The 15,000-nt window shown below is 33.0% G+C and overlaps 1 protein-coding gene across 2 annotated transcripts in view; it reads right to left on the bottom strand.

Moving 5' to 3' along the window:
* Nucleotides 1-15,000, bottom strand: part of LOC106878532 (arg8-vasotocin receptor) — a 183,750-nt gene that overhangs the window by 7,652 nt on the left and 161,098 nt on the right. Inside the window, exons 2-3 of one of the 2 annotated variants that reach the window (XM_014927766.3) lie at nucleotides 14,450-14,520; nucleotides 10,611-11,145 (exon numbers count right to left, since the gene is read on the bottom strand). In XM_014927766.3, coding sequence (XP_014783252.1) covers nucleotides 10,611-11,084 — 474 coding nt within the window. In that variant the 5' untranslated portion in view covers nucleotides 11,085-11,145; nucleotides 14,450-14,520. The remainder of the gene's footprint in view (nucleotides 1-10,610; nucleotides 11,146-14,449; nucleotides 14,521-15,000) is intronic. The other variant, XM_014927769.3, reaches the window with a different exon arrangement.

The raw sequence follows: 15,000 nt of genomic DNA on the forward strand, positions 1-15,000 counted from the left end.
AATTCGGAAAAATATTGTTACACTTGCAATGGTATACGATTTGAAGAAGTCATAGAGGTTGATGGGATCGGGTTGTTAGTCTCCCAGAAAGAAAGTTTATCTAACGAGGTGACACTGGGAAAAGAACGTGCTGAAAATACAAATAAGACAACAGAAGTTCCACCTTCACCACTTAAATTGGTAACAGAAGTTATTGCTAAAGGGTTGACACTTATATAGGAAGGTCTGCAGGGTTTTGTTGATAATGATCCTAATCATGAACGCTATATAAAAATAACAATGAGCTCAGTTCCTATACTGAACTGCACAATGAGATGATGCATCGTAAACAATAAACGACTTTGGATAAGTTCTTCACCCGACAAGTTGATGTTCGGGATAATGAACTATAAGGTAGTAAGTATTGTCCCCCACCCTCGTAGTATCGCCCATTTCACCATCCCACCACATATAATAGTTAACATCTTTTGCGGTAAGAACGTATTCTTACGATATTACGATTCTTATAAATTCCCTAACGTATTCCTCCTGAAATATTTTTGCGTTTTTATCTATCTACATGGTATCTACATGGTTTTTATATATCTACATGGTATCTTTCAGGTTTAGAAATTGCTATTTTTGTGTATGAAAGTGATCGTGCTGTTTATTTTTTGTTGATCCTTCTTTTTTCTTCCCGAAAAAGACCGTAGGAACGAAACCTCACTTCATAATACCAAAATAAAGAGGAAAATTAATTTCTCACAACGCATTTCGCGTTACGGCCAGGTTTTAAAGAAAATGCATTACTTCCGTAAAGAGAGGCATCTTGTGCATGTATATAAGTACACTTGCGTGTGTGTGTGTGCCTCTGCGTATGTGTGTATCTGTCAATATCAGCTCACAATCTCTATTTCTCTCTCTCTCTCACTCTCTCTCTCACTCTCTCTCTCTCTCTCTTTTTTTTTTTCTCTCTCCCTCTATCTCAAAACACACGCTGTTATCTGCAACATGTCCCCCGTCAATCCCCTTTTCGACTTATTAATCATCAATCATCAATCTGGCTAATGTCCTGAGGCAGAAAAATCTTTGACACGAATAAACGCTTTCTATTTACTTTCCTTTCATTGTCTTGGATTCTTTCGCTTTCTATTTCCATTCTTAATTATATTTTTACGTTTTCTTTTCTACTTCTTCACATACGAATTCTTCATATACCTATCTTTATATATACATACATACATACATACGTACATACATACATGCATACATACATGCATGCATACATATATATACTATAGGTGCAGGAGTGTGGTAAGAAGCTTGCTTCCCAGCTACATTTTCCAGGTTCAGTCCCACTGCGTGGCACCTTGGGCATGTGTCCTCTACTATAACATCGGGCTGACCAAGGCCTTGTTGGTGAATTATTGTTCTTAAAAACTAAATTAATAACTGAATGTATAAATTAATATTTGCCGATTACTTCAATTAGTCATCACACATTTTGCAGTAAGAGCATAGGAAAAGTACCATAGGGACACCGATCAAATGCATAAAATGATATACTGAATAATTTTGATACATACCCTTTCAATTTTTTTTTTAAATCTCGGCTAATTGTTCGAACAATTGATTAACCAATCAATGCATTATATGCTACGATTACAATGCACATTGTATATATATATATATATATATATATATATATATATATATATATATATATATATATATATATATATATATATATATACCTGGTTTGTGGTTATCCCTAATTGCATAATATTTTTATTTGTGCTGTTAAATGTTTTAATTCTTTCTGTTTTCCTCGCATACTGTTTTTCTCTGTTATATTGGTGCGCTACGGTGGATTATTTAAGACTTGGCTCTTATTTTTAGTAGGCAGATGCTCACTAAGCATCATTACGCTTCGTGCAAATTTATATTTCATAGCTCCTTAAAGCTATCATAACTGCGTTCCACCCATGCTACTATTGGTGATATCATCAAATTTTGAATTTATCCACAGATGATATGAACAGTAGTGACATCTAACTTCAAATCTCAGTGTTTGAATATTTCATTTATTTATATATATATGGGTGTACGTGTGTGTGTTTATGTAGATAGATAGATAGATAGATAGATAGATAGATAAACGGGTACATAGATGCATGTACTATCTAATATATCTGTATAAATGTATGCACACACACACACACACACACACACACACACATATATATATATGTACATATGTATATATATATTTATATATATAACACCATATACATGTACATGTACTTATACATAAACATACGTACAAAACTCAGAGAGGCATATATTTGTTTTGTATATCAATATAGAAAATATTGTATTTTCAAATTTGTCACGATTTGCTATAGAAACACAGGATTTGTTTATCTTTATTTGATCACCTGACAATGAATATATTTCAGTTGAGAAATATTTCTCATTTAATTAACCTAATGAATACAACGTGGTGAGTTTTATTTCTATGTTCTAATGTACAGGTAATTATGTACATTGTTGTAAATTATTTATACCTTTTTTCATCGAAGAATCATATATTTGTTGATTAACAGAAGTAAGTGTAACGTTCAAATATGTCGAAAGCTATACCACAAAGCAACTAAATAAAAATTTAACATTGATAATAATTCTAATTTGCATTAATTTTATCAATATTTTTACCAAATTTTTAACTATCTTTATTTTGATAATTTTAAAAATATTAAAGAATGACAATAATTTAGACAATATCTACAATTATTTAATAGTCTTTACTTAGCAAATTGATATTTCACTTTGTGCTTAGTATATCATTAATCATCCAAAGAAAAGGAAATGTGATTTTAACAAATAGTCTACTATTTTGATTTTTTTAAATTTCCTGGCAGAAGTTTTGATCAAATCTAAATTCCTTACTGTTCATTCCAATAAGTCGTATCCAATAAATTAAGTAAAGTTCACATTAGAACTATTTCCAATAATTTTCCTAGGGGCAAATTTTAATTATATTTCTGACAAATACCCAAATAATAGTTTGACGTTTCCAATAATAAATGAGCTTTATAAGTTTTCTTGCATTATCAATAAACGTCAACAGAAAATACATTTATACATATATATATAAATTTTTACACGTATATATATATATATATATATATATATATATATATATATATATATATGTGTGTGTGTGTGTGTGTGTGTGTGTGTGTGTGTGTGTGTGTGTGTGTGTGTGTGTGTGTATGTGTGTGTGTGTGTGTGTGTGTGTGTGTGTGTGTGTGTGTGTGTGTGTGTGTGTGTGTGTGTGTTTGAAAGACCAAATTGTTCACCATGTAATTCTTTAATGTTTGATATTTCCCTGATAATATTTTGCTCACAACTTATAAATGTAAATATATTACATAAATTTGTAATTTATTGAGTATTAATTGAAGCAGTTGTAGGAATGATTATCAATAAGTTAATAAGTTAATCATTAACCATTACCTCTCCCTTTTCTTCTCTTAATTATATATATATATACTAGCCTAAGTACGCGGCGTTGCTCGGAAGTTTTGTGAATGTTAAGGGAAATAAATATATTTATTCTGATAAAAAAGATATTTTCCGAAAAATTCTATCAGATGACCTGAGTATAAACAAGATTATTAAAACAAATCCTGAAATCAATCACAGTTTAATTTTGTAAAATGTCTAAATATACAATGTTTTCAATGTATCCTTTAATTGGTGTAGAAAGAAAAGGAGTTTTGGGACTTACAACTCGCGAACATCCTACATACGATTGCCCTTGAGAGAAGCAAGGAGAAGCAAGGGTAAGTCCAACAACGTTGAGAGATTATGCTTCAGATTTGTTTATGAACATAGCAAAACTTAGTTTCACTGGGAACTGGAGCTGTTTAAATTCATAGGTGAGGTCAGATGGGATTAATGGGATAGATGGAATGAAAACATCGTCACCCTTATATTTCCCAAGAGAAATGAATTTTGGCGGTAAGGACAAAACCTCTTGTTTTATTATCACAATTAAAAGGTGTTTATCTTTGCTTCAAAAAAAGAAGTGGAGTCGTAGACGTATGACGTAGAATTATTCAATATCGTGTTTGTTTCGATCAGAATCGTTTACCTTTAAAGAGAAAAACAAAACTGACGTATACGACAGGCATGTAAAACATATTTCTGTTTTTGAATAGAGGCTAAATATTTAGTGACACCCCACCCCTAGAACCTACCCGGGTAATGAAGAACCTTCATATCAAATTTGGTACAAATTAATCCAGCGGTTTGGCCGTGCAGAACAATATATGTATGGCCATGTATGGCCAAGTATGGCTAGCAAGAAATTGTAGATTCGATTTTGAATCTGAGGTAGGACCAATATCCAAGTAGAAATAGTCACATCGGATTTAAATATAAAATATCGAGTGTACTCTAGCTAATTCTATTAAGTCCATTCCACGAACAGTTATTTGAATAACTCATATTGATATCTCTAACTTATGTCACGGAAATATTGAACCTTAAAATTTATAAAGTTTATCGTTTAAGTTGAAAGATATCCTACAGTGTATAGGCGTGTGTCCGTATGAAGACCTTTCGTTATTTAGAAACTTTATTGTTTCTATTTATTTAAACGCCTTGTTTCATTATCACAATTAAAAAGCATTTCAGAATGGTCTACCTATAAAGCGAGAAACCAAAACCGACGTAATTTCCAGACAGCCAAATTTGGTACAGATTGATCCAGCGGTTTGGCCGTGCATAGAGGAAACACACACACAGTAAGAATAAAAGTGAAACTACAGTGTTAGGAAAAGTGAAACTACTATACCGCTGCCAAAAAAATCGGAAGGGTCGTATAGGGGGGCTACGAACAATTATTTGAATAACTCATGTCGATATCTCTTATAACTTATGTCACGAATATTGAACTTCAAAAGTTTATTAACTTTATCGTATAAATTGGAAGATATCCTACAGTGTATAAGCGTGTGTCCGTATGAAGACCTTCCGTTATTTACAAACTTTACTGTTTCTTTTTCTTTAAACGTTTTGTTTCATTATCACAGTTAAAAAAACGTTTCACAATCGTTTACCTTTAAAGCGAAAAAACAAAACCAATGTTTTTTCCAGACAGCCAAATTTGGTCCAGATTGATGCAGCGGTTTGGCCGTGCATAGAGGAAACACACACACATGACAGACAGACAGTAAGAATAAAAGTGAAACAATAAAGTGAAACTATAGCGTTATGAAAAGTGAAGCTATTATACCGCTGAAAAAAATCTGAAGGGTCGTATAGGGGTGTTACAGCCCCCTATATAAGCAAGGACCAAAATTTGACCACCCCTACAACCTTCCTCGAGTAAGATAAAAACCTTCATGCCAAATTTGGTATGATAACGCCGTAAAAAAATTGTAGGAACATCATACATACATATGTTTATATATAAGTATACATACACACGCACTCGCACACAAACACACAGTTTCGGCCGAAACGCTATCATCATACGGATGACGGTGAGCAATCTGATATGAAACTTCGCAGTTGCTGTCTCTTTTATAATAAGCGAAAAAATGTTCGATTTCCATCAGCGAGAACTTTTATGTTTCAAATGTATTAAAGCACTTCGTAACTGTTTTTTTATACTTTTGTATGTGAGCGTGTCTATGTTCATTTATATGTCTATTTTATTTTCTATGTCTAGTGTATTGCATGCGTTTAACATTATAGTTTGAACATCTCTACCTTTTCTATTTCTCAATATGTCTGACAAATATGAAAAAACTTTTACTCTATTAGATTCTATTAGGTAAGTTTGTCAGATTTTGTAATATTCAGAATGATTTTCGTTGAATAAAGTATGTCTTTCAGAAATCCTCCAGTAACATCAGGCACTATAAACAAGAGTTGAGTAGCGCTTTCAATTTTAACTAAATGTATTGAACATGAATGAATTATTCATCAAATCACGATAACGTTCAATTCCATTCTTAATAAATGGATATTAGTTCCAATATATAAAATTATTACAAACATGTATGTTCAATAATGGAATCTCATAAAAGAAACTTCACCTAATATATATAACATTTGCAAACAAGTTGCATACGTCCATGTTGTTTCATTACAGCTACATATTCGCTAGTTGTGTATATTCCCATGTTTGTGTAATTGACACAAGGGTTATATACTTTTACAGTTGTTTACTGTATTTGTTATTCGATGAAAAGAAGATATTTTCAAACAAATGGAGTCGCAAGTAGAATTATATTAATCTTCTCATAAGTCGCTTTATTTCTCAGTAAACGTGTTTGTAGATGTGTGTATAATGTTCTTGTGTGTGTGTGTGTGTGTGTGTGTGTGTGTGTGTGTGTGTGTGTGTGTGTGTGTGCTTGCCTGTTTGTGTATGCGAGTGCGTATGTATGTATACCTATATATAAACATATGTATGCATGTATGTATGGTATTCCTACATTTATGTACACACATGACCGTACGGTTAAGAAATGATTTGACTTTCATCCCACTTTCATTAGAAAGTGATTTTTGTTCTTTTTCCTTACAGCTTCGGAGTAACCCAAGCTAGTAACTGAAACTGAGTAAACGAGTTTTGAGTGGAAGTACGCCAATTGATCTTTACCTCGTCATTTAGAATCTATTTGGAATTTGTATTACGTATACGTACCTATCGAATTCTCAAATACATACGCGCTAATTCAACGAAGAGGGAGATAATTTTATCGAACAACTGGACGCTGATTCGATGTTATTCATGTGTGCCCATCACATACAGGTATATATATATATATATATATATATATATATATATATATATATATATATAAATATATATATATAATTTTCCAGAGGATTCTTGATATTTTTCTCAAATGGGATTCCTGAGGAAGTGCCAAACGTCAGACATCCAACGGATCAGTCGCTGGATAGGTTTGGGCACAGAAATGTTGACATCGGATGGTAAATAATTGAATAAATGGAATACGGATCTGCCGAGTTCGAAGTCTCTATCTCTTTTAAATATACAAATTTGAAACCTTGGAAATATATATATATATATATATATATATATATATATATATATATATATATATATATATATATACGAGGGACGGTTTAAAAGTTCAGAGGCTGACTAAGATACTCTCATGGAATGTGAATAAATGAGGTCTATTTTTCAAAATAGTCCCCCTTGCCGTCCGCATTACATCCTCCACCAGAGTTGCAGTATTTTGATGCCAGTGGGGGGGAAGCTTTCATCCTGTTGTTTCCATAAGTCATCAACAGCAGATATGACATCACCATCGTTGCGAAACTGGTTTCCAGCCATGTGTTTTCTCATGTTAGGGAAGAAATGACCGCCAGATGGGGCCACATCAGGAGTATAGGAAGAGCAATCAGCCAGTTCAAAGCTGCAGTAACGCACAGCAGCTGCTGAAACTAAGGACTTGTGTGCTAGAGTATTGTCCTGATGAACAAGATTCTTTACATCAGCTTTTCTGAGAAACGGGGTAGGGCTTGATAACCTTATGTAACTACCCCAACAAGTTGGCAGAGTTCTTTCCATTGACGGTGTGGAACGTTTGAATAAGCGCAATGCTTTTTGCATCCCAAAACACTGAGGCCATCAGCTTCCCTGCAAATAAAACTAGTATTCGCTGTGTTGATATTTGTGTATGACTTCAATAACTGCGGGTGGGGTTGTCTTTACTTATTCTAGAACAGTTTTTTTTTTTTCCGAATGTCATTGTATATTACTTTTGCGCAGCGTCGTGTGGGTTAAGGAGGTAGCACCTTGATGACATTTTTGGGAAGCTGCTAATCACATGTGTGGTGTATTCCACAGAAATATGACATAATCTACATTTTCGCTTGTATCATTGAGCTCCAAGGGCTTCATTGTCTTTTTTGCTTATTATGTATTCCGTAGCAACCTTGTTTTTAGATTACAAATGCATAGCCTTCAAAGTTGATGTAATATCACGGTCTCCGGTCCCAAAAAGGCTTCGCTTCATATTGATATAACTGTCTTCTTCAAGTCTTCAGGAAGCATACTCACGCATGTTTTTTTTTTTTTTTTTTTGTATTTTGAGTGCTTTACATTCAAGTTTTCTTTGAGGTATGTTATTCCAGCTGTTTTGCAGTCGTATGGGAAGTCATCAAAAAGAGAGTGCTTCCTCAATAGCTCACTGCCAACACGTAGGATATTGTTCTCTTCACTTTTCATCATTAAATCAATGTATTATTTTTGCTACTGCTGTTTATCAAGTGCTATATGAGAGAGACTATACGACAAACGAAGGTTGTCTGCACTGATCTCAAGCCTCTACCTCTACCTTTATCTCTTCTTATATAGAGCATGTCGATATCACTATTTCTGTAGAGATTTTCAGTTGAGGTCAGGCTGTTGCGTGTTTAAACGACTATGGAATGGATTTCTTCTACAGACCAATCAAGTATCTCAAATGTTGGAATCAATACTGACCTTCCATACTGCTTTTGAATACACAGAATGTTTTCTTGTAAAATATCAGCCTCTTGTATCAGTTTCCAGCTATTAGGTCCATTTCAGGTGCCTTCCTATTATGCACAGCTATGGTGAATGTTTTCGGATCAATTGCATGTGTTTTACTGTTGGTGTTGTGACAGTATTTTCTTCTTACTTTATTTAGCTACGATACATTGAAATCCCTCTCTGCGTTCCAGATTTTCAACAAGAATGATTCAAGATCATCTTGAGAGACATATGTATGCATGTATGTATGTATGTATGTATGCATGTATGTATGTATGTATGTATGCATGCATGTATGTATGTATGTATGTATGTATGCATGCATGTACGTAGTACTATGTATGTATATATAAGCATATGTATATGTATGTATACACACAAACATCTATTCAAAAGAAGTCAGACTACGAAATCAGTGCGCCAACCAGCCGGCGCAACGTTCCGGCATGTGCATGTATGGATGGCCTTGACTTTCACCCAAATACCATTCACAACTATCCGCGGTAGAATGAATGTATGTCTCATGCAATTGTCGCAAAGTGAATAATAGAAGATTTGGAAGAGCAACTTTTTTTTTAATGCAGTTTCAAATTGCGAAAAAACTTATACGGAAACATTTCTAAGATAGCAACTGTGCAGGCGTATGGAAAGAATTGTTTTGTGTTGTAAGCCATGTCAAGTGTGTGGTACCAGCGTTTCAAATTGAGTACAAAGAGAAGATGAATACACGGCAAAATGTGCATTGTGATCTGTTAAAACCTTTACGTAACTGTCTTCGATGTTCCCAAGGAAGTTGGCGTCTCTAAAAGTTCATGTCACGATGCATTTAGAAGATGCATGTTGTTGTTGCTAAATGTTTGAACAAAAAGGGAACTGTATTCCAATCAGAACTGCCTGTGTGCTCATAGGTTGATGAAAACTTTCTTAAAAATATCAGAACAGCTGGATAATTGTGTAAATACCATTGCAATGACGAAAGAAAAGGCAGTCATCGTAGTGGGTTGGGGTCATCGTCCCCTCCGCATGTAAGAAAATGATATATGTATGTGATGCTGATCATATTTTCTGTTTGGAAGGCTGACGTTCATTATGAGTTTATTCACGCGGTCTGACGATTAATAACGAGCTTTACTTGTATGTCCTGTGGTGTTTGATGAGGCAATGTGATACAAGTACTTTAAAACATTGACACAACCTAATTAACGCGTTTCACGTCAGACCTTATTCATACCTGGCGGTTTCTTCTCAAAGTTGAAATCCAATCGGGAATTTCTTCCACCTTCCCACTTCGGATTGTTGATGAAAATAAATACGCTACTGGAACGTAATACTCAGTGAGTTTTTAATTTAGATAAATTGGTAGAAACAGTGAATCAACACCAGAGGAAAATACTTCAATGAAAAATATGTTGTTCATATGTTAATAAAGCAATAACTTTGTTTCGTAATAAGTTCAGTTCCCTTTTTTACAGACCTCATATAAACATGCATACACACATACAAACATACATGTTATACATTATATATATATATATATATATATATATATATATATATATATAATTATTACAAATTAAAAATTAAAAGGGTAAAGGATTATCAATTTATTAATTAATAAATCAATTAATAATTAATAATTTTTACCAAGCCCATCGGTATGAAAGCACCATTATTGGTGGAGAACTTATTCAAAAGTTCATATATTTATAAATATAATTAAGGGATCAGCAAAATATTTGCTTCACCATATACCGAAGTTCAGAAAATAGCAGCTAAAAAAGCTGAGAATCTCACAGTGATGCTATCTGAGATTCTCAGCTTTTTTAGCTGCTATTTTCTGAACTTCGGTATATGGTGAAGCAAATATTTTGCTGATCCCTTAATTATATTTATATATATATATATATATATATATATATATATATATATATATATATATATAGGTAGGTAGGTAGAGAAAGAAAGAAAGAAAGAAAGAAAGCGCAAAGATTATATTTAAGGACACCATAAGAGCAGCAGTATTTAAAAATACTTAACCATACTGGATGTTTATACTTACCGTTATAGGCTTTCGTAGGGGAGCTCTAATTGCTTGGTGACGATCCAATGCAATAACAATTAACATGTTTGTACTGGCCATCATAGAAAAGCTCTGCATAAATTTAACGAGTTTGCACATGAAAGCACCTGCAAACCATTCGCGGTCAACGTATTCCCATACCAACTGTGGTGTGCAAGCAAAGAAAATGACAGATAAGTCAGCAACTGAAAGGTTAAGAATTAGAATATTGATTCGAGACTTCCATCGACGGTTCATTTTCACCCATATTAACAAAAGAAATCCCCCAATTATACCTCCGATAATCATTATATAGAGACACGTGAGCCGCACCGTTTTTGAATAAGCTTTATCATGAACACTTTCGGCTGATGAGTTATTAAAATTCTGTTGATCATTTTCAGATATACTCATGGTAGTGTAGGATAGAGATGTCCATTTCTTATAGTTCCATGACTCATTTAGTTCAGTCATCTTGATAATCGGAAGTAGTTGTATTATTTTGATTGGCAGTGTGAAGATTTCGTAGATTCAACTGAAATTAATGAATAAAAAAAAATCATTAGACTTTAATATCAGAAGAATTGTATGATGTCCATTCATACTTTCAATTAGCAATAACCACGCCTCAGATTTATTTCATTAATAGATACATTAGTTAGCTTTATCCTACATGCTTCTGTGAATAGATGTAGAATCATTTCTCTTCTACTGTGGAGATTTTGAATGATAATGAAGCTTTGGATAGAAAAAATTATCATTCATGCAGATTTCTTATATAAGCGCAACATGTTTTCTCTGCGTTTTATTACGAGCAGTTTAAATAGATATATTGATACATACACTCATAAAAAACACACATGTATATATATGAATGCTCGCATACATTTATGCATTTATCCCAGCATTACTTCGTATACAAATGTAACATTTTCTATTTAGAACTGCCTTTGAGTAAATACAACAGCTCATGAAAACCCCTTAGTTACAGATATCAAAACTGAGCTATCAATATTAAATATCCTAGGTACTGAAAGTATTTTGAAGAACAACAGCCTAAAAGTCAGTTCTTTATTATTCCCTAATTGAAGTTGCGCTAAATATATTGAGAAGATACGGCCCTCAGTGAACCAGTATCCCTTGTTGTAAATAGGTACCAATCATTGTCAGCAAGATACCATTTACAAATTTCTTCAACTCTCAATGCCGAGTTTTATTTCCCCGGGCAGCAAGGTGCATGATACAAGTAGCAACAATGCATATTTACTTCACAATTGTCCTTATTCTAGAGTTATGTTGAACATGACTGCAATATTATATACATCTACTCTCTATTCCAATTCTGAACAGAAAAGTTGAATCATTTTTTGTTTAAGCATTATATATTATTTGATATTTCTACAAAATATTATCAATGAACTAAAGCCAGTTTTACTAAACTATAAACTTAAAACTACAGAAACAACTAACTTGATGTATATCATAATTTTCTAAAGTCAAAATGAAAACTTACGTAAAGCAATGATTTTCTAAACATTTTAAAGTCAAATAAGTCTCAAAGAGCTACACAAGTTTTCTCAAAAAGACAACACAACGCAACTATTTTATTAGATTCAATTTCAGAAATGCTTTTGAAAGATCCAACAAACATTATAAGGAAAATTCACAATAAGTTCATCGAATATTTTCTCTTCTATTACAACAGCATTGATTTTAAAATTATATATACATATATATATACACACATATATATATATATATATATATATATATATATATATATATATATATTTAATATAAATGGAATAAATTTCCTGTTTTACAGAAAAAGGGTCCAACAAAATGTTCAATCTTTAAATTTTTATTTTTTAAAGTTGTTGCTTTACAGAAAAAGATTTAATAAAATGTTGAGTCTTCAAACGATAGAAACCAGAATCGAAAAAATAAAAAAAAAATTAATTAAAAAAAATTAAAAGAATGGGATGGATAGGAGTAAGAGCAAAATAGAGAGCCGAGCGAAATGTAAATATGAAGAAGTTCTTGAATAAATAATGTTAAAAAGATTTTATTATTATTATAATTATTAATTATTATGTTATAGAACTTATATGAAAATAAAGGTTTTAATACAATGAATATTTTCACATAAAGTATATTCAATTTTAACCAAGTTTAAGAAAGTTAATGGAAATTAAAAATTGAAAAAATCGACATTTCTAATGCGCAGCGAGGTTACGGAATTATAGTCAAGACCCGTGTGAGCTCGACCAAACATTTTGTTGGGTCAAGCAGTAAGCGTGTTTGACCATTATATATTTTTATATTAAAGCAATACGACTGCAACGGTTGTAAGTCATGTGAGGTTGCGTGCACAACACCACCATGGCTCTGACTAGCAATACTAAGAAGCCCAGAGACAAACAGAGTGCAAGATATCCGGCTCAATAGAACAGTGGGTTTTATATAGAAGTTAGCTTCTTCTATAGGAGTGTCCTGACAAAGACCAGGAGACTCTCCTTTTCAGTGGGATTATTGTACCCCGTCTATTTCTACTTCCCAGCTCATATACATGTATATATATATATATATATATATATATATATATATATATATATATATATATAGAGAGAGAGAGAGAGAGAGAGAGAGAGAGAGAGAGAGACTTTCTCTATTCCCGAGCGTTAAACTAATACATCCATTTGTTGTTTACACCACCTGTCTTTGTCTGTTGTTGTTTTTTTTCGTAAATTCTCCCATATATATATATATATATATATATATATATACATATGAGGGACTACCCCCCCCCCAAAAAAAACTGGAATTTTGCAATATTATTTTATTCACTTAGTTTTACATTTACACTTTTATCACCTTCAAAGTATTCTCCATATTTGAAGCAATGTATCGGGTCAGGCGCGTTTTCCATTATTCGAAGCAGTGCTGGAACTCTTACGAAGTGATGCTTTTTAACGCCTCCGTCGTTTTTTTTAGTTTTTTTTCACCTCTTCCACATCTGTGAATTCCGTAGCACCAGGTTTCATCTCAAATGATGACCTTCGAAAAAAGGTCCAGATCAACTTAAACTGTTTTTTTTCAGTTCACGACACGTAATCAGTTGTGAGTGCTTTTCATCTTCCATGAGCAAGCAAGGTACAAATTTCATTGGCAATTTTCATTCGCAATTTCTCACTCAAAATTCGGTGGGAGGAGATTCAGTACATACCAGTCATATCAACAAGTTCGTTAATTGTTCGGTGACAGTCCACCAAAATCAGTTTATGGATTTTCATGATGTTTTCATTCGTTCAGGAGGTCGACGGTCGTCCTGAACGAGGTTGGCCTTCAAGCGACAAGTGACAAGTGACCAAAGCGTGGAAGCCACTCCTAAAATTGTGTTGTGTTCTGCTCATGGCAGCGTACATGTAAGCTATTTGAAGCATGACAACTGCTTTAGCCACCGTTTTCCCCAGGAGAAAAAAGAATTTCACTGAAGCATGCCGTTCCTTCGTTTCAACCATCGCAAAAATCGACGAACCAGGGAGAAGCACTGCAAAAGAAAGACGCACCACGTGGAAGTACAACCTCGCCCGATGACACTGAGGGTCTTATCTAGTGGTTTCTAGCGGCATGATGTTATCGATGATATATTGAGAGAATTTTCACAATATATAAGAATAAACAGTAATTTATAGTTATATTTATATAAGAAAATGGAGAAAAAATATATAACGGATACTTATTTTATTTGTATCACGATAAAAACATAGCAAACGATTTAATACAAATAAAATCCAAAGGAACATAAATTAACGGGAAAAAGCATAAAAAGTGCTTACACAGGTTTCAATCTGTGTTCATTAGGCGAACAGTGTTTCAGATCCGCAGGATTCGAACTATGTTAAGAGTTCTAGATGTAAAAAAAAAAACACAGTATAAGCAGATATCATCAGGGCTGATTTGTATAAATAGCTAATACTTACATAATTGTTCAAAGGAATTAAAACTGGTGGTAAAAAGCGTACTGAATGAGAGAGATGAGGACTGCATATTCATATATACAAGTAATGTAAACATGAAGTTGTTAGAAAAGATGGGGCGTCAAATGGGGTGTAGTGGGAGATATTAACTTACTAGGGTAAGATATTCTGAAGACGTCAAGCAAATAGAAAGAATTAAAGAGAGGACTGAGGGATAAGAAAATAAAAATATAGAGAGGAATAAATTTTATTTAGGGGTAAAAATAACGAAATGGGAATAAAACACAGGGATATTATTTAATTAAATGAAACTAGAAAAGCCATAAGTATTTAGGATATAAGATATAAAAAGTAAAAATTAGTTATTTACATTATTTACATTCGACGGATATTTGTCCTCATCTTGTTTG

This window comes from Octopus bimaculoides, chromosome 4, assembly GCF_046866305.1.
Source record: "Octopus bimaculoides isolate indiv1 chromosome 4, ASM4686630v1, whole genome shotgun sequence".
Taxonomy (NCBI): domain Eukaryota; kingdom Metazoa; phylum Mollusca; class Cephalopoda; order Octopoda; family Octopodidae; genus Octopus; species Octopus bimaculoides.